This window comes from Pleurodeles waltl, chromosome 3_1 (assembly GCF_031143425.1).
Source record: "Pleurodeles waltl isolate 20211129_DDA chromosome 3_1, aPleWal1.hap1.20221129, whole genome shotgun sequence".
NCBI lineage: Eukaryota > Metazoa > Chordata > Amphibia > Caudata > Salamandridae > Pleurodeles > Pleurodeles waltl.
In genome coordinates, this window is record NC_090440.1 from 1,776,746,091 (window position 1) to 1,776,771,996 (window position 25,906).

The window sequence follows — 25,906 nt, forward strand, 5'->3', positions numbered from 1 at the left end:
CTTACTGGACCCAGCCACCATGCTCATCACACATGATAACAGGACATTGAAACTGGAGGACCCGAGACACTGGAGGGATACCTAGAGGACATGATTGAGCCCCATACAGAAACCTGGAGCAACCATGCCTCTACGGCCAGTCTGCATGAAGCCACAGTCTCAACCCTGCCAGCTGAAGCCCAATGGCTGTAAGCAGTTACGTGAAAATGGTCCACTGGGCCACAAAGTCCAAATCACAGCCTAAAATTCCTCACACAAGAGATAAATTCTGCTCACCCTTGAAACCTCCCCAGTCGAGTTGAAGGAAAACTGACAGACACTCACAAATGACTGAAGACTGGAAAGTCTGCTCCAAGTGAGAGTCCTAAATTCAAGCTCTCAGGTACTTCTACCAAATGCCTCCTTTATCAACCCAAGTACTTTAGGTCAGCTGTAACACCGTTCATAAATGCAGCAACTTATGGCGGACAGAAGGGTTCTAAGAGACAATGAATAACTATTCTCTGGCCGACCCAGGGAGGATGATGTACCACATGGGCAGAGATTACACATTCACTTCATGTGTACACGAACATGCACTGAGTACTTTCTGATGTCCAAAACACTACTGGGTCAGCTGGTGGAAATGAACCGTCTGGGGTCTCTGACCTGGATGCCATTTAACCTCACCTACACATTGGAATCTCTCGTCCTCTCTCCGGCAAATGGTGACTGAATCTGGCTGGATAATGTCTTCCTCGTGACAAATAGAGACTACGATCCTTCATACAGCAGTATCTGGACGATAATGTAGGGTCAGTCGACTCTCCTAGCACTTTATGGTCTGCAGGAGACACCTATCAGAGAGGAGAACTGTGGCGAGACACTTGAGCAGAGAATAGATATGCTGCAGGCCTTGCTGCCCAAATAGAATGCACAGTGGCGACGCCCTTCTTACAGTACTTATACTCTGTATCTCCCTAGTTAGCTACTCTTAAAGCCCTTCTGAAAGCAAAACACAAACATAACACCCTGTACTCCTCAAAAGTGGAAAATGACTTCTTCAGGCTCAAATAAAGGTATTACAAGAAAGGGGGGAAAGCAGGGAGATAACTGGCAATGCAGCTACAGCAACAGGAGAATGATTGTGTTGTCTTGGCCATCACAGGTCCCCAACAAACACACTCTCAAGCATCCAATAGACATCTTGAATACTTTCTGAGTCTATTACTCTTCGGAATTGCCCCAGGTGATAGAAAACTTCTTGACCAGCCCCAGGACAGCCACGCAGGAACAAGTCCAACGCAGGAACTGAGAGGTGGAGATCACAGAGAATAAGATTAAGGCAGTCACTGACAGCCTCCCATACGGCAAGTCAACAGACACTGATGACTACCCAGCAGAATTCTACCAGCTACATAAAGATTTTGTGGTGCCACTCCACCGCAAAGCCTCTGGAGAAACACAACTTGATCCTAACATCTTATCGAAGAATATTAGCACCAAAACAGCCCTCATCCTAAAAACAGGGAAGATCCCCTAGACTGTGCCAGCTATAGACCAATATCGCTCCTACGTTTTGACACAAAATTCATGGCCAAAGTGTTGACGAATCGACTCAAATGTGTCCTCCTTTTCCTCATTCACAGTGAACAGGTAGGCTTTATCCCCCACCACATCTCGTAGCCCATCTCTGATCACTTACCCACATCCTCTGGCAGGCATACTACGATCAGGATGAGAACCTGGAAGTCTTCCTCAATCCTGAAAAGGCCTTTGACAGAGTCGAGTGGTCCTACCTATTTAGAGTGCTTGGCTGGCTGAATGCTGGCCCAATATATCAAACTTGGATCTAGAGACTATACACACAATCCATGGCGAGGGTCGTTTGTAAAAAACACCTCTTCACGCAGTTCGCGATCAACAGGGACACGTGGGCTGTTCCCTCTCTCCCCTTGCTATTCATACTCACACAGGAACCTTTAGTAATAGCAGTCAGAGTATTCCCAGACATTCATGGCATACAGAACCCAAGTGGGATAAGTAAACTCTCACTGTATGTGGACGATATATTAGTCACACTCACTGACCCTCTGTCCTCTCTTCGGGCTCTCAATGCCTTGAACTCACTCTTTTCAGCCCTGTCCGACTTCAAGATACACTGGAACAAATGTGAGGCACTCCTGCTGACAGGAGGATCACAGTGCTAGATGGCCTTTCATTTAGATGGTCGCTACCCAGCTAAGATTCTTTGGGACTGAGGTGTTCCCTGGGCTGCAAGACATGAGGGAGCTCAACATCAATCTCTTACTGACAAAAATAAAAGCGGACCTAGACAGATGGACATTACTAATCTCTCAATATGGGAGAAAACACAACTGCTCAAAATGAACATCATCCCCAGACTTAAGTATATGTTTATGATGACCCCTCTTTCATATCCCTGCACTGCTAATGAGGTCCATAGACAAAACAATGAAGACCTTCCTATGGGGGCTGAAACCACATCTAAAAATGGGGAAACTACATTAAGTGACAAATGGGACCTCTGGCTGCCACACACACTCACATGCTGATTGGCACTATCTCTCTATTAACCCCGATTAGCTACATTCTGCACAACAACACCCTTGACATACCACAATAGGTAGCCCCGGAAAGGGCCCTCCTGGGTGAGGAGGCATCAAAATGCTTTACACAAGTGACACTCAAAGACTCTTCCCTTCCACCTGATTTTTCACAGGATGAACACGGCCTTGCACGTGGCCCACAAATTGTTGGGAATAGACCCTTAAGTGCACACACAAGCTCTTATTTGGCTCAGCACAACAATCCAACTGGGTAATGAAGAACTGTCTGGGATGGTGTGGGAAACTAGAGGCATATGCTCTGTTTCAGAACTCCTCGTAGACGGGAATCTCCATTTCCCTAGGTTCTGAAACAATTCATGCTTCAACCACACCACGTCTGAGACTATCAATGTCTGGTCTGATGCCTGAGCAAAGCAATAGGCCTAACCCAGCAGGGGTTACAGTTTTCACAGATCCTGTGTAAATGTAAATGGAGCACCTATAATGGGTGGTTTCAGGTCTCTGCACAATTTAGCTTGACTATCAGTTCTCGACCACCAGCTTGTTATCACTGAAAGCCTGGTGGTCAGAAAGCCTCCAAGTACAGTTCTCAGAAGGGGACTAGGCTGACCTAATGACACACCATGGCAAGCCCTTGAGATAAGCTCACTTGAAACTGAGCTACTTCAAGACCTTACAGAGATGGCACTCGACACCAAAAAGGTTATGAATGTCCAAGATCCTCCCATGACCATATGATGGCAATGCAGGTCGCAAGACGGAGACATCGTACTTCTGCTATGGGCGTGTCCTTGAATCAAAGCCTTCTGGACCCAAGTTCAGCACACCCTATGAGAATCCCTGGACACAGCCGAACATCTTCACTGAGCCAGAATCCTCCTCCTTTGACACCTATCCCCCCCATCACCAACCAATAGAGAAGATGGCTTGCTACAGCATTAGCTGTGGCCAAGATATGCATCTTGGGACTATGGAAGACAGGCGTTTGTCCGTCTTTAGATGGCTGTCACCAAGAAATGCACAAAGTGGCCACCTGTGAGTTGGTTATACCGAGCACAATGACACTCCAGACAAATTCCAAGAGGCATAGAGTAGCTTCATTAACGATCGGTGATGCCCCTTCTGCTCCTCCAGTCGATCCTTTCTGAACACAGGCCATGATTTAGTAACAGGATAGATCGAAGTACACTTAATGGGCACCAGTGAGAGTAGATCATTTCAACAGAGCTGCTGTACTTCCTGCACCTGTAGGGTGGATCACTGGGAGGGAAGAGGAGCTACTGTATTGAGGTCATCATCCATAAACAGCCATAACTGGCTGGCCTGGTGGGTCACAGCAGGACTGCAGTTGCAGTACCATCTACTTCAGAACTTCAAGAAAGGAGTCAGCAGGACTCAGATGAGCTTTAATGGAGAACAAACACACAGAGGGACGTGGTGGCCTGGGCGGTGCAGGCCAAGACACAGAAACAAGGTAGTGGGCGTATCACGAATTGTTTGACCTCAGGAACTCGGCCTGCCATGCATGGGAGGGAGGGCACATGAAGCGGACATGGGGAATGGTATCGGGGCATAAGTAGCACACAAAATAAGAGTGGATACTATTTAGTTATGCTGACCACTGTTGAAAATGTCACGTTGTATACATATGTTGTAAAAGAAAAGAAAAAAATATGACTACAACATTTAGCCAACATGCCGGGACGATCATCATAAAGGCTTAGTTTTAACTTTGCAAAACAAGTAAATCTAAGTACTCCTGTAAAGGTGAATACTAAATGCATTGTGTGGGGTAAATCTTAGTGGAGGACAGCATAATTACATCATCCCTCTACAAGTCCCACCATTTGTTCAACTCAATTTAAAAAAAAGAAAAAATGTGTTACAGTTTTCTTGATAATGGGGTTGTGGCAGGTAGGGGCAAATGTTTTCAGGCAGCTGAAATTAAGCTTTGCATTTGCACTTTGTCTGGGGTGCAGAGTTTTGATCTAAGCCCGTAACATCGTTTGGAACCAATGCAGTGCCTTGAGGTAGGTGTGAGGCGATCCTTAGACTTTATGCGAGGCACAGTCTTGCTACTTGATTGTGGATAATAAACCATTCCACTATCCTACTTCAAGGCAACAACACACCATATGTTGCAGCAACCTACAAAGCACAAGACCAGTGCTCTGGTCTAGCTGTAACACTATTTTCATACTTCAAACTTGCCCAGTTTTCTTCTCCGTTACTTAAAGGGACCAATCTAGTGAAAGATGTCAAAAGAAAGGTTTCTAACCAATCCAGATGTCAAACAAAGGGACATTCACGAAACCTTATTGGTGGTGATTGTTGAGTATGTCAGACTAATTAAGAGGAGCTTAATACTTTTCAATGGATGGTGTCTTGGTGCCTTTAATAGAAAAGAAAACGAACGTAAATCGACTTCAAAGCCATATTAGATCTATTTTCAACACATGAATATGCTTTAATTTGAATGATCTTTTTCAGCACAGGAACACCACGTAAAAAAAGCACCTAGATAGACAGCCCCCCTTCTGTACTGTTAGTGGTCTACCCTCAGTGGACACTATATAGGGAGACAACGGGCAGTAGGGGACTAGAGCCATTAAGGGAAACCTTACTTTTGTCTGATTAAATTACATTGCAATGTATTTTTGGTTTCTTAAGATGTTGAATTTTGCTCTTACTCTGAAAGGTGTCAGAACAATTCCCTGGGTGGGAATAACATCCCAATTAAATAAAACACATCACTGCGTCAAGCAGATGTGCAAATGGACACACGGCATCATGAGAGGATAAACTGAACACCAAAATCAAAGTTGCCTCAAATAATCGTCGGAGTAGCTCAAATGTTTGTAAGAGATACTGGCCATAAAGTTACAATTTTACAGCAGACTTAAAAGACAGAGAAATTACCGACCAAAGGAAATTATGTTTTTTTGCACTGCTGTGATGTGAAGTTGATAATCAAGATCACAAACACACCAGTATTCTATTTTACAGAAACAATGGCTGAACTTACACTTTTGCCTGGTCTTTCATTGCGTAGGTCACGTTCACTACCGCCGTCTCTGTGTCAGTGTTCACTATGAGACAAAAAGCAACAGCACTTTAGGACTTTGGTACAGTAGGGTGGTCTAACATTGCTGTACACCCTGAGTAACAGATTCTGATCAAAAACAAAGTTTGGTTACATGTGTATTGTTGCAGTACAGTCTCATATTCGCTTACTCCACAAGTCCAAAACACACAGTACAAAACTGATTCAGAATCTCTAGCTCATCTATACTTGTTTTGAAATGTGAAGTAATACACACTTGTTATTGAGCAACTAGAGGTCATCTGGAACAGCTTTCTATCCAAACGTTCTTTTACCAAAAAGTCAACAGTGACAAAACAAGCATGAAGTTAGCGGTCTCTGCTTGTAATAACTGGCAATTAATCGAGGAAATGCATTTCCTGTTTACAGACTAGTCACGTTATCAGAGCCCCTTTTGTTTCTAAAATGGTAAACATCTCTGCACAAAAATAGGTGAAGTACGTCAAAACAAGGTGTTCAGCACCAAAGATCTGTCTCATGTTAGAAACAGAGTCCCTATGTAATAATAATGATGAAAAATCACAGAATATATAGAGATATTTTCTTGTGCAGGCAATGAAGAGATTAAGGGGGTTATTACAACTTTGGAGGAGGTGTTAATCCGTCCCAAATGTGACGGATATACCACCAGCCGTATTACGAGTTCCATAGGATATAATGGACTCGTAATACGGCTGGTGGTATATCCGTCACTTTACCGTCACTTTTGGGACGAATTAACACCTTCTCCAAAGTTGTAATAACCCCCTAAATGTCAAGTCACAAAGCCAAAAGACAAGGCTGATAGTGAAATACACATGTTGTATTGGATGAGAATGGAAACCAATATTTAGCTTGAGAAGAACTTGTGTAGTTATCTGTAAATAGCATCCTTATTTGGGGAGCAATGGGGCAATGTATATAGGATTGGAACCTAGTGGTTTGAATCAAAGTAATTTGCATAATGGCATCATGAAAAGTAGGTTTTTATCGTGAAGGGTCATAGTGCTCTTCCAACAGATGTAACTTCCATTTCTCTCCGAAGGGCAGGAATGTAGGTGGTGATCTGATGTCACTGGGAATGTTGCTTCACATCCTATGTTACTTACAGCTCTGGCCTGTCTAACACTGAAGCTGCCATGCTACAAAACAATGATGCTCTCGTCACTCTTGACAGTGGTGTATTTTTCTCCTGATTTGCCTTTGTCTTCTTCCTTTGACCACAGTATTCTCCTTGATACCATAAAGGACCACACAAACATAAGCGACTGGGTGTTAATTTTGCCCCTAATAATGAAGTTTGATTCCTAAATCTCAGACCAAACAAATATCCCTTCTGTGTATCTTACGATTCCTGTCTAGCTCCTATCTTGTTCAACTTAATAGTGATTTTTCAAAAAGAAAGCGAGAATCATTCTAGCATCACTTAACAACAATATGGTGACCATATTCAGATAAACCTACAAATGATATTAGGTTTAGCATCACACTCCTGTCTAGAGCCTTTATATTCAAACCAATATCCATCAAGTCTTTCTTAAACTGAACACACAGAAGACTCAACTTCAACCAATCTTTTCAGATCCTTCTATCTCATCTGATGAAGTGTGAGTAAACCGCACCACACCGTTCGTTGTTGCTCACACTAGCATTAATAATGTCATTGCATAGGCTTTACTCTGTATATAGATAATTCTAACAATCATGTGTAAACAATATGGCCAAAACTGCTCAGTCTCAGTTTAGAATGCATCATAGACTTTCTACTGATAGTCAATGTAATAACTGTCCAGACATCAGTTCTTCCTAGATTATGGAAAATATTTACTCTTTGGTGTTATATGATCTGACTATCTTAAATTAAAGCTACTTTACAAGGAGATGCTTGCTTGAGCACTGGAATACAACTCATACGTTACATCACTCAAACTCTTAGGTCACTACAATGTCTCCCTGATAAAGACAGATGTACTTATAAACTGTCATGACCCATGCACAGAATCCTCCACCATAAACATCCATAGCGTCTGGAATGTTCACCTAATTAGACCAAAGTAAGTGACTCAGCGTGAGCTGAAGTCTACAGAGATACAAAAGGCCTGAAAACTGCACTGAGTCAGAAGTTACACTCTGATGGCAGTGCTGGAGGGAAGGGACTTTCTGCTTCAAGAGCCCAAGTATCCTTGAGCAGAAACCGCAGTCCCCTCTGAGCCACTTTACCAAGGAACGGGAGCCACGATTAAGAGGGTGGCTGCATTCCCCGGAGTGAAAAGAACTTGTGTAGTTATCTGTAAATAGCATCCTTATTTGGGGAGCAATGGGGCTCCAGAGCTGGACGATCTCCTTCATATCAGCAAGGAGAGGATATAAAGCCATTTAGAAGTGCAGTTGCAAAACTAATGGGCCATACTGCATTGGGAGCTGCTGCCTGGTTGTCATCTTGGAAGGGGATAAGAGGTACACAGCTGTCAAACCAGCACAATACAATCAGACCACAGTGAAGCAAAAGTACTGCAAAATGGAGGGGACACCAAAGATGTCTTGAAGTTGCAAACTCTGCAAGCCAGCAGCACAATAGTTAACAGATGGATGAAAATACTAAGAACATCTCACATTAATATCAGAGATATATACTTTGTGATAATCCTTCTTCAATGCTCAAGTGGAGAGAAAACAATTGACCAACAAGCAAGGGCTGTCCACAGCCCTGGTATTTCCTTGAATATAATTTCTAGGAAGAATTGCAGTTAGTGTAAATACACTGGGGCGTGGAGTGCAATTACCAACTTATTCAATCAAACAAGGACAACTGCACTGGACAATTTTAATAGGGCTATGAAGTTTTCACCTGGACGATGCTGAGGGGAATTGTATAAGTGTGCACTGAGATTAGTTATGCACATACAGGAACAGAAAATGCGGAGTGCAGGTCGGAATAAGATGTAGAAGTTGCTTATGTTTGGTAAGGCTCTTTCAGTGCACTGGGAGACCTCTATGAAGGAGGGCTCTTTTTCCCTTCCAAGCAGCAGTTGATAACACAGGGCTACAGGAGGTTTTGACTTTATGGTAGCCACTTACACACACTACGCTGGCTGTTTGGAGACAACTGAGGGGAACCTCCCAAACATGCAGTGATTCAAACCCTATATACCATAGGGCATGGGCGAAGACTAATCACCTGATTTTATTAAGCAGGAATAGATCACACAGAGATATCCCTATTTGATGCTGCCTGGTGGAAGGAGAGATTGGGACAGCCAAACATTGAGGAAACAAAATGGCACAAGGCTCTGGAGTATCCACAGAATGGTTATTGGAAAGATTAAAAACTACCCTGAGTCTCTACCCCCTCTTTCGCCCTGGTCTAGCTGAAAAAGGCAGACTGTCATCAGCACTGGCCCTATTGTTATTGCCAGAGAGTAACATACTCCCCAGTGTGCCCCATACATATCCAGACGATATTGCCCTTCTAACATCTCCTGGGCATGATTGATGTTCCAAGAGACTAGTCTGAAAAGAGCCCCAGCTCCTTTCGAAACTATTCGAGAGCATAAGCAGAGCTTAGACTTTTGTGTTGATTTGCAGCCCATTTTCGTTCCCTAGGCCAATGGACACTCAACGGAGGGTTGGGAATTGGGTTTTTCATGTTGGCGTTTTTTGATGTTCTTCCACTATTTACTGTAAATGAATATAGCAATTTCTGATGTTACCTGGTCCGAATTCTCAACACGCATCTTAGCCACGGCCTGTGAGTGGGCCCAAGTACCACCAAACATTTCTAAATTATTTTCTTATGCTTCAGATATGACCCTAATCAGCCCGATAACTAACTGGCGTGCACATTTTCTGAATGACAGTTGTACCTTTTGTATAAAACCAATAAAAAATGAGTTAAAAACACTTTATGCTGCATACTCCCTCTAACCACAGATTAATCTCCTTGTCAATCTACCCAGACTGGTTCTGTAGACGCTTTAGCTATTGTGTTACAACCAATCGTGCCATCAGCGTCTGTTGCGACTGCCTCCCACTTCCAGCCATGATGACACCAAGCCACATAAAGGCACCACATCAGCATGATGACCTTATGTTAGCTCTTAAACATTCTGGGCCTAATTACGACCTTGGCGGATGGGATATTCCGTCACAAACGTGACGGATATGTCCACAGTATTACAAGTTCCATAATATCCTATGGAAGTTGTAAAACGGCGGAAGGGATATCTGTCACATTTGTGATGGAGTATTCCATCCGCCAAGGTCGTAATCAGGTCCTCTGTGTCAAACAGTGTGGAGCTAAATTAGGATAGCCAGACAAAACCTAGTTCTAAAAGGTTTGGGAATCACTGGTCTACGGTGTACTGAAGATCACCAGCGAAGAACATCTTTTTATCCTCAACTTATAAATCAGCTCCAAAATTACAATTAACCTCATTTAACTAGGTCTGATTCCTGCCTTCACGTTTACTAACAGAGGCCTCTTCCTACTGGTGTTTTCTAGGCCTTGTCCATTCTCAGGCATCCTATTGCCCAGCAATACACCAATTGCTTACGTGTGTGAGGTCAACACAAAAAGTAGGAGGGTTATAAAAACTAAAACCTGAGAAAGCCATATTGGAATTTGCCAACTCAACATCAACAATGCAGAACTTTGAACGCAAAGTGAACTCCCTCCATATTTGCCCAAAGCAGTTCTGTCTATTGTCCTCATCAGAATTACTGGGTCCGGCTGCTGCGGGTAGCTCCCTATTTTACTACTGTTTAAGGCTAAATGACCTCCAGGAGCTTTTACCCAGCGCCCCCTGTGTTCGAGGAAACCCCTGATTATTTTATGTTCAAGAATGTGCTTTACACTCTGAGGTAAGGTGACCAAGCAGGAAAGGGGCATTTCATCTCGATGCTGTGAATGAGGAGGTGCACTGTGTATAAGAGTGAGAGACCGGATAATATGAGCATTTGCGAGGAACTGTTTACAAGACAAATTCAAGAGGGATGCCTTGTATGTTTGCTTATGCAGGGCTGCTGTGTGACAGAGAGGAACCGTGTTAGAGGGGATGGGCTGTAGTGAGGTCCTCCGTGCATTAGCAGTAATGTCAAAAAATGATTTATCAATTTGGAATGCCTCGACATTGGTAAAACAACACGCATAGCTGCATACATGTCAACATGTTTCAACATTCAAATAACAGTTTTTAATTTATTTTGGAAATTAAGCAATTTTTCTCCGAACATCAGCTTATGACATCTGAAAATCTATAAAGAAAATCTTTTACGACGACAACCTCGGCTGTCACGGAGGGGAACTACTTGCTACTCATTGGAGAAGCCTGCCTCAGTTTCAAAGAGAGATCAATCTACGCTCCACTTGGGCGAGTACGGTGTTTTTGCTGCGAGCCTGTATTTAAATATTTAAATACACCTCACATCATCCTGGGCGGCGCCCTACTCCAGTCAGCCGAGCACAAGCATGTTTACTCACATTTACTCGATGCACGGTGTTCAAACCATTTATAAATGTGTGCCTCGCCCCCGGCACATTTTATAACACAGTACTACGATTTTTGCTTTCAAACGAGTATGATTTTGTATGCATTATTAAGACTAACGGTTGGCTCTCTAACCCTATTTTTTCGGTGAGGGAATGTTGAAGATTTGTAATGATGTTTTCTGTAGGGCTTCTTCTGTGCGATATTTAACAACTACGGTAAAAGAACGATAAGATGGTCTCTCTTTGCATCTCAATAGGTTTTCTATGGATTAAGTGATCACAAGGTGGCGCTATTCTCCCAATATGCTCGTAAAACTACAAGCATTTAGAGAACGACTTTAGTTAACTTGATAAACCAGCCTTTCATTTCCGTGTTGCATTTTGGTAACATGCCAACACTTTCAACCTGGGAAGTGGGAGATTTTGAAAAGAAAACCGTGTGAATATACTTCCTCCTCTGCAGGAGTTCCACAATCAAGTACAGAGTATAATATAGAAAAGATCAAGACTTGTGAAAAAGACTCGATCGACGAAAGAAGATTGGATTTGTACCTAGTCTAGGGTGTCTCTTACAGTCTTGGCATGTTGCATCAGGAGATGGCATGCACTTCGTTTTGCTTCAGGGGATGCCAAAGGGGCCGAACCATTCACTGAATTAGGATAGGTAGGTTCCCACCCTCATCACTTAAGATACGCTCCAGTCCAGAGCAAAAACTAACGAGCCGGTAAAGGTGGCTGCCAAATACTTAGGGCCAGATGTATCAAAGGGTTTTACCCATTCTGTGTCTATGGGAAAATGCTTTTGTACATATGGCCCTTAGTTCTGAACATGACCTGCCACACTGCTGCCAACTTGTGATGGCCAACCTAATCTTTACGGTGATTCAGTCTGATGAAAACCGTATCTGGAGTTGATTTTATTGTATTGCCTGTGGAATATCAGTGCAATTAAATCTATATAATAAAATTGGAGGCACTTTGGCTGCACTATCAAAACTCAGAAGTTTTACACCATCACTTTGACAACTGTAATTTTGTATACATTTATAATGTAATACCTGTATGCATGATGATTATCGTGCGGTAAAGCATACACTCACTACAGTAGACCAGAGGTGTTATAGTACAACCCTATGTTAAAGGCAATAGGACTGATTGGTTCCCTGTGAAATGTTGTGTTTGATAACATAGAACTAATCTGATTAGCATGAAACGTCATCACAATGGAAGCAGGTCTGGCTCATTTATTGTAAAAAGCACATGTAAAGCCAATAGGCCTTTAACTGTGATTGCTATTACACGGTTACAGGCTTTACACATGTATTTTGTTACTTGAAATCTCACAGATTTCCACAAAAGGCAAGGGTTTTGGGGTTGGTAAGACCCTCTGACAAACTCTGGAGGTAGAATATTTTCACTGTGATAATCACTGTTATGCTCTTTTGGCAGGCATTATATATTGTTTTGCCAACTGTGATTCTGTTCGTATTTGCAGTTTATAAACCTATGCACACTTCAGTAGGTCTGTATTGGCTATGGTGTCAAGCCAGGGTTAAAGGCCATTGGCTTTTCTTGGTCCATCGGGAAGTTATGTCTGATTACACAGGTTTGATCAGTTTATAAAGCAAAGCTAATATTGTGAAAATCTTGTGTTAGAGGCAACAGGCCTTTAAGGGAGGATTGTCATTACACTGAGCAGCACTGGCCTTTGAACAGAAAGTGCCCTGGATTTGGCGCCCCCTCCCGCTTGTTCTCTTTAATTGTTTTATCTATTGAAGGTTTGAAAGGAGTAGAGAAAGATGAGGGGCGCAAGATTTAGAAACGCCACAGAAAGAAAAACAAAAATAGCAGACAAGGGCACCAGCAGCCCTTGGGAAAAATTGTTTACGCACACTTTTATTTAGGCTTAAGTTGGAGGGAGACTGCTTCAGGCACCTACAGAGCACCCCCTGCAGGTTTGCGCCGTGGGCTCAGTGTGCACCTGCTAAAGGCCTGCCTTGACCCCGAGCTAAACCCGCTAGCTTCTATTATGTTAATAAAATCACACAGATTACCACAGCTACTAGGGATTTTGATGACCCACTAGAACAAACTCCAGGCATGGAAGATTTGCACTACGATAATCATTATTAAGCCCTTTTAGGGGGGGGATTTACATAGAAATTTGGACATAATTGTAATTTTATTAATGTATGCCTTATGGTTGCCTTGTGAGAAAGCTTATGCTGAATACAGTAAGCCTGAGTTGGTTCTGGTGACACACCAGTGATAATGGATGTAGTTCTGAATGGTTTCTGGGAAAAGGCATGGTGCCTTTGGCCCGATGACCATGGGAAATTATGAAAAGTGCAATAGGGCTGACTTATTTATCTTGAAACACATATGGTAAAGCCAGTATGCCTTAAAGGGGGAATTGTTACTGTACTGGGTCAGAGCCTGCAGACTTGTATTTTGTTACATGAAATCTCACATATTATCTTCCTAGGAAAGGATTTTGATGTCAATTACCCCCTCTGACAAACCACAGGGATAAAGGATTTGCACTGAAATAATTACTGCTAGAATCTCTTCAGAAGGCTAGACAGGCTTATTTGTCGGTCAGGATCTCTTATTAAAAATTAAATTAAAAATATGTTATGTGCATAAGCTATGTAGATAAACTATATGTAGGTGCATTGAGCATAACATGCTATCGATTACGAATGTATCATGTAGAGAGGACCCACGATTCAAGAGGTGAAGCCTCAAGTGAGTCATGATGCCCATCTCATCTCCACCCATAAACAGAATATTATACTCTACACCTGCATATATGGTTCATGCCACTTTATTTCTCATGTGTAGTGGTTCTAACAGAAGGTATTTAATACTCGCTCAGAAGGAGATGTGACAAGCACTCAGAGGCAGTAAAACAGTGATGACATTGTTTTTTTTGGGTTAGGCAAAGCGACTGATGTGTTGGGCTCACAGAAGCCTTTGTTAAAACTAAAGAGTGCCTAATTTCCTTGAAAATTACTGTATATTTTTCATAGCAAACTGAATCAAAATAGGGTACTTTTTTACTATACAGAATTAATATAACAAGAACCTCTAGGAGCATACTATAACATGAAATGTCATTTCTCACATTCACACTTGGGGCAATATTGAGGCAGTATATCTCATTTTTATGTCCGTTTGTATATTTTTAAGTTTTCCTTTCTTTCAACTATTTAAACAACTCGCCACAAACTTATAACTATAAATTGGCAAAACTTTGTGATGCATCATTACCGCCAAAAAACAGCAGCCGTGAAATGTGCTTTCACCATAAACACAAAATCTGGTTCTCACAGCAGCACCAGTCGTTTACACTTGAATCACAGAGAGCTGAAAGGCACTGGTACCTTAACTACAATAACAAAGCTAAAAGAACATACTCCTTAGAGATTCACAAATTTGGTGTGCCAAAGAAAATTACTATACCACCAGTACATACTAAAGTACTTTATTAATAGGCAATTGAAGCCATTACAAAAATCACAGAATGTGAACCAAAAAGAAAAATTCAAAGGACAAACAAATAAAATATATTTGAAAACGATCTTCTAAAATCAACAGTCAGACCTGTGCAACTGTGCAAAATCTGAATGTTGCAGAAGAGACTTCAAATATCTCAGAGACTAGCCATTGTTCAAATAAGAATTGTTTGGTGAAATCAAAGAAAACCATGAATGTTCTAAATGCCATCACAGCCCATTGTTAGCTGAACACTGCTACTGTAGAAGTAGCAATTCTGATATTTAAAACCTAATCAAATCATATTTTTTAATTATTTTGATTTATCATGTAAAGTGCAGCCATTCATCTTAAATCCTTGTGCCGTTAAAATACATATAGGGAACATGGCCATTCAGTTAATCAGTTGCCAGCTTCATGAACCTTAAAAACTGAGATTTGAGCTGACCTAATTCACTTGGACGTTTCCACTAGCAAGTCACAAGTGCACATATTCAAAGATCTGAATATATTGAGCCAACCTTTATGCACCTCAATAAGTTTAGGGCTTATGCAAACAATATGAGTTAATCTGCAAAACTCATCTGTCTGACATAATGGATTGCCAGCGGAGCAGGTGATGGTGAATCCTGCTGCCAACAGGCCCATGGTCGGGGGAAGAGTCAGACTAGGAAGGTTTAGAGGCTGCACCGGAGGGGAGGGGATGTTTGGGGGCCGAGTGACCAGGCTGCTGGCCACCTAAACCACCTTCGGATGGAGACGGCATTCTTGATCCGCTAGTCATTTTTGGCTGAGTTTGTCCGCTCTGGCGTTCAGGAAGCGAGCTAGATGTTCAACCACCAAGGATATGCCCTGCTGTTTCAGTCAAGTCCAGAGGTGCAGAGTCTCTTGACAAAGGGTCCACAACCCCAACTAGCCCTGCTTGTTGCAGTACCACACTGCAGTAGTGTTTCCCATGAACACCTGCACCATCTTTCCCTTGAGAGAGGGAGGAAAGGCTTTTAATGTCAGCCTGATCACATGGAGCTCCAACACACTGATGTGAAGCTCCGCTTCTGCCAGAGACCAGATTCCTCTGATCTCCACCTCCCCCACATGGCTGCCCCATTGCAGGAGTGACTCATCTATCACTACTGTCAGATCTGGTTGGGGATGGGAAAGGGATCTGCCCCTGGCCCAATTGCGGTTTGTTAACCACCACTGCATGTCTTTCTCAGTTCCTGCAAAGATCTGGACATTGTCAGAGAGATTTCCCTGATGCTGCACCCACTGGAACTTCAGGTCCCACTGCAGAGCCCACATATGCCATCTGGCATGTGTCACCAGGAGGTTGGAGGAGGCCTTGAGGCCCAGCAGCCTCAGTGTCATTCTCACCGAAGTCCAGGATAAAGGCTGAAACATCTCTATCATAGCCTGAAGATCCTCGACTTGCCATTCGGGAGGAGAGGCCCGAAACTGCCCTGTGTCCAGAACAGCTGATATGAAAGGGATGGTCTGAGAAGGTGTCAGGTGTGACTTCGGCACATTTATAGTGAACCCCAGTGAATGCAGGAGGTCCACCGTAGTCTGGAGGCAGGAAATAGCCTGTGGCGAGCACACCTTCAACAGCCAGTCGCTGAGATAGGGGAAGACTGAAACCCTTGATCTCCACAGATGCGTTGCAACCACTGCCATTACCTTGGTGAATACCCAAGGGGTGGTGGTATGGCCAAAGGGGGGCAAAGTGAACTGAGAGTGCTTGTGGCCTACCATGAACCACAAGTATTATCTGTGGGCAGGCAGGATGGGGATGTGAAAATAAGAGCCCTGCAACTCCAATGCAACTATCCAGTCTCCTGGGTCCAGGGCAGCTAGAACCTGAGCCAAGGTAAGCATCTTGAACTTCACATTCTGGAGGAAGAAACTGAGGGACCAAAAGTCTAGGACAGAGCGGAGACCCTTATCCTTTTTGGGGGCCAGAAAGTAGTGGGAGTAGCAACCACAGCCTACTTCTGACACAAGAAACCTCTCTATGGCTTCCTTACCCAGGAGAGCCATAATTTCAGACCCACAGAGTGAGTGAGATGCAGGCCTCGGCATCTAAGCAGCCCAGTCTTTCTATACATCCTGACAAAGTGGTGCTTCGCACGAGCGCCTCTTTTCTGCCTAAAGGGGTCACATCCTTTCATTGGTCAATCCATCACCTTGCCTACTTTTTATGAGCCCCACATCCTTCTAAGGAAAAGGAGAGTCTCCACCGCCTGGACCAAAAAAAAAAGTGTTAGCGTTCAACCTGGATCGTACAAAAAAGTTCCCGGTGGATGACCGACTCTTTGTAGGGTATGTAGGTGCGAAGAAAGGTATACCATCCCCAGATGGGTCTTCCTCAGCACTAAGATCTGTTACACATTGGCCAAAAAGCAACCCCCAGGGTTTGCGTGCTCATTCTACCCAAGCTACAGCTGCAACCACTGCATTAGCACTCAGAGTTTCGGTCCAAAACATCGGTCAGGCAGCCAAGTGGGCATCTCTGCACATGTTTACCAAACACTGCTGTCTGGACTGTCGGGTCTGTAGAGACAGGCACTTTGCCCGTTCGGTCTTGGAGGACTTTCTAGTTTGAACTTGGTTTGCGGACCCACCTCTGGGGAGGGTATTGCTTGGCTATCAACTCAAAAGGTAAGGGATCTGCAGCTAGAGGTCTCTATCAGATGGACAAGTTACTTACCTTTGGTAACGCCTCACCTGGTGGAGACTATAGCTGTAGGGTCTTTACTAACCCACCCATCCTCCCCATTCTGTGGACTGATTTCTAGAGGCAGGGACTCCACTTTCAGTGCCTTTCTTTTGACACACCACATTTCAGTGTTCTTCATGGTTCTGCGCATCTGGCGTGGAAAGTCTTGAAAACAAATGGACGTCAGTGCACCTGGGTGGTGCCAATATAGGAACCGCAACATCATATCCGTTCCGGATGATGCAGAAGATGGATACGGAGCTGATCAGTGCAACCTATCGGCCTGCAGGGCTACTGCTCAAGAAAATCTTCCTCATCCAGTCTGATGCCTGGGGAGAATTCAAAGGCAAAGAATCCTCAGTTAGAAGTATCTATCAGATATTACACTTCTTAGTCATGACTTTGATCAGTTTCACTTTCACTACAGAAAAGCCACCTTTGTGGCTATCAAGGTAAGCTACTAAAACAGCACCAACTTGTCAAAAATGCCACAGCCCATCATCTGACGTGCACTAGTCAGAGACCACACCACTCGCATCGTTAGAGGTCGTCACTGCCTTCCAGTTAGAAAGAGTGCGGTTCAAGACTTTGGTAGTTTACAACAACTCTTCATGCTTCATGACCTCTAAGTTCTAACTGTATACGAGACAACAGACCCTACAATGTTCTGACCAACGGCAGTTGGGAGTCCCCGTGACAATACAGTCTCATTCAGGGACTGGGCCATTTCCATTGCAGCTGCCAAAGAATTAAACTACTCTTTGACCTTTGTCCTGAAAGCCCTGCTTTTCATTCACTAAGTTAATGACCGTGTCGGAGATATCTGATTCTGGTATATTTTGTTGCTTTATGTAGCGCCATGAAGCTCCAATGTAAGAGGCCTGTGCAAATATCAATAACTTAACACAACAAATTTCAAATAAGCCATCCCACAAATGGAGATTACGGCTGTATTAGACAAGAGTGTTTAACTCCTTACACAGCAGATGGCTCGAGATGTTCGACTTATATACACCTATAAATCGGATGTCGTGACAGCTGGTTCCAACACTGGTTTGAGGTGTTACATGAATATTGCCTCAAAACTACCTTGAAGTAGGTCAGGGATCCAATGCAAAACATTGGCAACAGAAAAGCTTTTTTAATGTTAGAAGAACCCAGTTTCGGAGTAAAACCGTGCAGGCTGGTAGGTGAATGTATTTGAAGGAAGTAGAAAATAAGTGAAAATGAACAAATGAGTTCATAAATGAACACTGCAAAGGTTAACAAATAAAAGCCAGAGACATAGAACTGTGATAGCGTATTCCAACAGGAAACTCCCAGAATGAAGCTTCAGAACAAGGCATGCTTGCATGGATTTATTAAGTAACGATTGATTGACTGTTGCATGCTGAGCTAAAATAATTTTCCAACCCATTCTGACGAATGTGTGTGTGTTTCTTTTAAATAAAATGTACAATTTGTCCTTGTTACCAGTCTAGGGAGCTGCTATATAATCCTTTAACATACGTATCTTCATCCTGTCCTTATTTAGCCTCCTTCTGGGCCGTAAGAGTGGAATATCATCCCTCTCATGCAAGTCCTGGCTCTCAAACTACTTTAAAGACTAGATCACCAACCTCTGAGTTTGCAAGTATGTACGCAGCTGTAACCAGTAGAGAAGCAACCTAGTGCTGCCTCCAGGCTACGGTCTGCCAACATACTGTGCTTAGCGCTTTTATTGCACCAAATGCAGTGATTTAAACACCCATATTTCACAGGACCCCAAGAAATAACTTCTTTATTTCGCAGAAATTACTACACAGTGACAAAAAGCTTCACCACTTGACCATTATTTAATTAGAAAAGTCTTCAACAAAGCTAAAGCACACTGTAGTATTGCAATTGGACAGTATTGGTATGGTTGAATGCTGCAGGAGAAACTCCAAACGTCTCGGAGTTTAGCCAATGTTAAAATAAGACTTTATTTGTGAAGTCAAAGAAAACAATGACTGTTCTAAATGCCATCAGGGCCTATTGTTAGCTGAACACTGCTACTGTAGGCGCACCTATTCTAACTGATATTTAAAACCTATTCAATCCCTCAACCTTAACCTTTAGAAAGTACCATATAAGTTATCAGTGATTTAAAGCATTAAAACATGATTCTTCACGGAAGCTGCGTTCACAATGTATTTCAGACAACAAGCCAACAACTCAAGTCTCTGTACCTAAAGTGAAAAAAGAAAATCCAGATGAGGTAGAAGAACAACCACGAAACACGAGTTGGCATATGAAGAACTGATTTGGGACTGGTGACGTTTGGACTTCATACTAATTGTTGGAACTTTATTTGTATCAGCAGAGAATTCAAGGAAACTTCAGATTTAGTTTCCACGTTTCAAATTGGTCCTTGCAACAATGTGATGACTGACTGACTCACGATATTTGAGAATTGGATTTGTAATATACTAAAATACCAGCAAGCAGTCCACTGATAGAATATTCAAAATGTTACTGGTTTTCTCTTTGTTCCTAATTTGAATAATTTTGGATGTTTTTACAGCTCCCCACGTCACATGGGTTTTTCTGCTCGTGTGCGTTTTGCTTTAAAGGGGAATGCAGTGAGTCTTTTGAACTCGCTTGTGGTGTTGGGCAGGGTTGTGTGCTGGCTCCAATTTGGTTTGTTTTATATATTAATGACCTTGAAGCTCCCTTATTATGCATGAGCCAGGAGATATCTCTGAAGGAATCAACATTTGTTCCTACCCTCTTGTATGCGGACAACACAGTTCTCTTGGCTTGTGTGGCAAAGGGCCTCAAGAGGTTTATCAAAGTATTTATATCTTTTATGGATGGATGGATGGGATGTAAGCACTACTACGTGCAATCTCATGGCATGGAAAATGGGGCCCAAATTTACAGTGTTGCATGCTTTTTTTTAAAAATCAATAATTATGTTTTTATGAAATGTTCAGGCCTTCTCATAATTAGGGGTTATTTTGACAACACAACCTGCTGGTCTTGCCACCTTTCCTCAAGGAGAACACTTTCTTTTATCACATGTTTTTTTTATTAACAGTTTGATTTATCTGTTTTACCACCTGTTCTCAGTGAGAAAGTCTTATGTTTTATCACAGACCAACATTGTTTTTTATTTTTCTACCAGACTGGTCAAGAACTCTTTATCACACAGGCTTACTTCGTATAACATGGAGTGTATTTCAGCTGCCTGTTGCGTTGCAGGTATTTGGGGTTTTGCAGATCCTACAATTATACAGGTGAGGAAAACATATTCTACAGGCGGTTGTTAGCACTCTTGCAGAGCAGCCCTCACATTTTGCGCCACTAAGAGTTGGATCTTTCCTTTCAGCAGATAGAATGCAGCTAGCCCCACTCTTGTTGGAGAGTTTCATCTGGTCTAACCCTCCTGTGGATTTAAGCAGACCAGTAGACTGTTCAGCACTGAACATTTATTCCAACTCGAAATGGCGGAGTTATGTAAAATGATCGCTTCGTTAACCTCGAGATCATTACTAAAACAGACAAAAATCGGGCTAAGAACCCTTATTACCGAATAAGGAGCTCTAAGAAAGATGCCCTCAAACTATTCAAGCCTACTGTGAAATCCCTTATTTCGATTAAAACACAGGAGTCCATTAAATCATATCTGTTTAATGTACAAAACACCTGGACTTGTTGCCTTTTAACATGTTTTAGAATTGGTATAGTGCATTACTCTTTTGTATTTGCTAAGGGGAGGATTGTATCTGATGCTCAAAACCTTTGCCCTTGTGACACTGCCTTGTTACACATTGTTCAGGACTTTGTTTTTCTATAAATTTTAAGCTTTGCCCAGACCACAACTTCTTGCAAATTTTACTCAGTGTTGACCTGCTTTTTTTCAACTACTGGACAACTCCCTAATATGTGTATATGTGTTAGTCGTTTTTTATCTGCTGCTATTAGGATCAGGAATCCGACAGATTGATAAATTCCTGATTTGAATGTATACATCCTATTGATAATTACTGTTAAGTATTGCAACAATTACATGCTATCTGAATAGGGTTTAAACATTTTAATGGTATGTAGCCATGCTCTTCTGTTATGTATTGCGTTTACGCTTTTCATAGTGAATAAAGTGTGAACTGACAATCAACAATTTGTGAAAGCTGAACATTCTGTCCGTAATAAGGGTCTTTTGTTAGCTTTGTCTTTGTGGCTGAAGATTCTACAATCTAATTTTTAAAGCAGAAACATGTTTGTAAGCAAGTAAAGCCTTATGGATCTGAAACCCTGTGTTCTTATCTTCATTGTTAAATATTTTACTTTTTACTACAGACAAATAAAGACTATAATATTTAATTTGTGTTTTGCACCAATCGTAAAAAATACGTAATTGAGTCCTCATGGGTTTGTGTATTGCTGTTGCAAGGTTATGGTGACCATTACAAACCACTCTGTTTTTGGCTTCATAGTTTAGGTTGTTACTAGAGCCCTTCGATGACAGTATTGGACCATATTACAGGATGACTCATATTGTAAGCAATAAAGTACCCCCTGACATACCCTATAATGATGCTGCAAGTCTCTGCGTTCCATTATCATATAGAGGTCTTGAGGACCAAGGCTGAGTTCCTTTATAAAGTTACGAAACTCCTCTGTGACTTGCAGTATCCTTATCACATACACTCGGGGGTGATTTATCCTGTATAATACATGGTCACACTATTAACTTTCCCACATACCACTTTAAACCTTAGAGCATAACTGTATCATATGAAAGAGGGTAAGTTTGCAAATATAAATAAAACTATTAGTGCAAAATCAAGCACGTCAAAATCTTGTTAGATATTTGTTGCATAAAGATACTAGAAACAGTTCAATAAACGTAATTTTAAAAAATGCAATAGCTCGAATCTGTAGAAATATTCAGAAAGGTTATAGTCCACTTTTCTATAATTATCTAAGAAGTAAAAAATATGTATATATGTTCTTTATGCTTGTCACTGAACTACAGCAGAAGAAAGAAAAACAATGCATTGTTTTTTATTTCTTTAAACAGCTGCTTTAATTAAGCTCGTGACCCGACCGGCTTTTCACCTAGGCTGCTTGCTCTGGGAGCAGGCATGGTGACGTCAGAACTCGACTGCAGTAACTCATGAGCTCGGTTCTGACGTCTTTTCTTTATATTCACGACTGAGTGGGACACAAGTCGGAGATTATAAAGAAATTAGAGATGGGATTCTATGCAGGGATTGCAGAATCCCATTTATTTATACATGAATACAAATAACCATGGTAACCATGTAACAGAGTCCGGTATCGCCATCAAGGGGTTCTGGTGACATGAACCAAAAGTCTGAAGGTCAAGAGGTTTAAAAAGGTCACCTAAACCCCTTGGGTGCAATACAGGAGCCTGTTTTGAGACCTTTTTAATTTGTTTTTGAGACCCCTTAATTTTTTCACTCCTTGATGGATCTTCCAGAATTTAACAATCCGAAAAAAGTCACGTATGACATTTGACTCCAAAGTTTCATAACACTCATCAAATGGCACAAAACGTTTTAAATTACCAGATTATTGAGATTTAATCATAACGATACAGTCGTTATTGCAAACTGTAAAACATATAAATGTAGCTATATGTGTGTGCATGTATATATGTATATGTATATATAGATATAGATAGATATATATAAGATATACATACACACACCGCTACTCCATGCTTACATACATCAATGAATGTTGTTAACATGTGCGTAAATTATAAATCTGCATTTCCCATCAGGAGTTCCTTGTCAAACCAGTTTTCTTTTGATGCTTTACTATCACCATGCCAGGTATGTGTTGTGCATTTAGTTGTTCTAGGGATCTTACAATTCACATTAATGAGCAGGATACTGGAGCTTCCCATGACCTAGGTTTTACTGTTCCTTTAAGATACCTTGGCATATTCTCCTGCCTTAAACACTACTATAAACCTGGGTGAACAAACCCAGGGCAGAGAAGAACTGGTTGGTGTCACTAAAAAGCACGAGTTAGAGAAGAACAAAAGCCAAACCGAAATGATTATTAAATGAAAGGAACAGCATAAATGCATTCATGAGTTAAAATGATTAAAAGAACGGATGTTTCTCTTGTACCAGAGCAAGGTGCTTTGTTAAAGTTCAAAGTTCTCCAACCTCCCTGGCGTCCCACTTCTACCGTATTACTATATATTCCTTGTTACTCATTTTAAGATTTATATTGTGATTTTAATCAGACAGTGTTTGATATGAATTATGTGCTTATCTTTCCCTTTTTATTCCCATTATTTACTTTGATGCATTACGTTTTTCCGTTGTATTATTACTTTTCTCTAAATAAATTTACCTATTCAGAACCTATAAAATAAAGATGACTGCAATAGTGAAAGAAAGGAAAAAGGAAACCCTGTACGAGAGTGAAATTGGTCTCTTTGTGATGTAAAACCAGAGTTAAAAAACTGTAGCGAGAACACAGAATGTAAATTTCAAATTTTTGAAAGCAAAGTAAAACAAACAAGTTGATTAGATGAATAGATGTGGTAGCTGTTGCTTGAAACCAGACTTTAAAACGTGTTGGAAAGGTACATTTGAGGGGTAGGAGCGGTTCGCTGGGACAGACGGGCGGCGCTGAAACACAAACGTGACCCATTTTGATCGGTGTTCTCAGCAATAAGAGAAAGTGAACCTTTTTCAATATAGCACGCAGGCAATTCCACGGGTAAGCAGCAGGCGCGTCCTGCTGAAAACGCAGCGCCACGAAATTCGATTTAAAAGAAAAGTCCCAGTGCAGATGAATTACTGGCAGTGATGCCAGGAAGGTACCGCTGTGAGTCAGAGTGAAATCAGCCCGTCTGGTGATAACAGACTGTCCTCCCTCCTCATCATTTGGACCAGTGCTGTAATCTTCATCATTTCCCCCGCAGTTTAGTGTTTTTTTAATCCGTTGAGGTGACGGCAGTTGGACGCCGCCTTTAAACTCGCAGGTGCACGTTGCATCTCCCAGACTACGCTAAAGTCAGAGTTCATCCCTTGAATGTTTATGTGTCATGCTGCTCTAGATACGCTTGCATTGAGCTCAACGGCAGATTCACTAACCCAGTGCTTAATTTGTAAATAAAAAAGTGCCGGTGCCCAAAGCCCTCCTCTTAAATACGCGGCTGCTGCGATTAAATGTGTGAACACTGAATACTGAGGCGGCGTAATCCTGAAGCCATCTCGGGCCTCTTCAATCCATATATAACCATTCCCTGCCCCTTCAGCTCACTCTGGCAGCTTTCTAATTTCTCCCTTTGTGACGCTTTTTCGTTCTTTCCTTCCTCTCTCTTTCCCATATGTGTCTTTTACTCGCAGCAAATGCTTGAGGCAGAAGAGTAAGCGCCGGCCCTCAAAAATAAGTGCCGGTGCTCAGCACCGGAAACAACAAGCACAAATTAAGCACTGCACTAACCTTTAAAATAAACGGTGGAAATACCACCCCCACCCCCAAAAGACACACACACTTTGGTACGCCGGAATTTAAAGCAAAATTACCGTGTTTTCCGGAATTCAGAAATTATTCAGAGTTTTCATTGATATTTATGCAGGTCTTAGACACAGGCAGGGGGCGGGGTTTGGAATGGACCATAACGGAGGCATGCAAGGAGGGATGGGGAGTTAGGGGCTCCCAACTAAGCAGAGCATTCCAGTGGAACAACGGGCAATGACCAAGCGGGAAAATGTGCTTCACCACCTCTGCACCGACATGAGTGGCAGGTCCGAGAGGGAGAGCTCGGGCAGTCGTGGTAACAGCAGCAGAATGCTAACGGCAGATGACGCATGCGCGGGATAAACAGAGAGAGGATTGCAGGAGTCCATACCCTAGAGCAGAGGTCTTCAAACTGGGGGCCCCCCAACTGATCCTAGGGGGGGGCGCCAGACTCTGGCCAAAAGAAGCATTATACAGATAACAGACCTTTGTTTTGAGCAGAAGCATGCTACTGCATTAAAAAAAAAGGTAACAGTACTTAACTGCAATGTTTAAATAGGCTTAGACATATTTAAACATTGCCATCCTTATAAAAATAATTGTGAAAAATTCTGAGGGGGGCCCAAGGATTTTTATTTTCCAACAGGGGGGGGGGGGGCACTGCCCTAGAGAAACCCACAATGACAGCATTCCAAGAGGGACCCCATGACCCTCAAGAAGGAAAAGGTGAGAGCAAACCCGCATGTGTGCTGTGGGATCTGCTGTCGTAACACCAGTAGTTTACCTGCCTTCCAGTGGAAGCGGTGGAGAGCTCTATGGAGAACGGAATAAAAGGCACAGGCCTTTTGAAGTGCAAGGGAAAGGGCAAAAGCAAGGTGACAAGGCCACGTAACAACAGCAAACTGTGGAGGGTAATCCGAAACAGTCGCACACCGGTCAGCCCCTCTATAAGGGGTCGAGCAACTTCAGATAGCTCCATGTCGCTGCTCAGTAACAGAAATGGCTGCGGAGAAAGCTGGACAGTTCAGGGAATGCTCCAACTCAGCATAAAGGATTTGAGGAACCGAGGGAAG

At 42.4% G+C, this 25,906-nt stretch overlaps 1 protein-coding gene across 1 annotated transcript in view; it reads right to left on the reverse strand.

The window, feature by feature from the left end:
• Positions 1-25,906, reverse strand: part of IGF2BP2 (insulin like growth factor 2 mRNA binding protein 2) — a 479,778-nt gene that overhangs the window by 269,054 nt on the left and 184,818 nt on the right. The window contains exon 5 of the mRNA XM_069225797.1: positions 5,596-5,659. Coding sequence (XP_069081898.1) covers positions 5,596-5,659 — 64 coding nt within the window. The remainder of the gene's footprint in view (positions 1-5,595; positions 5,660-25,906) is intronic.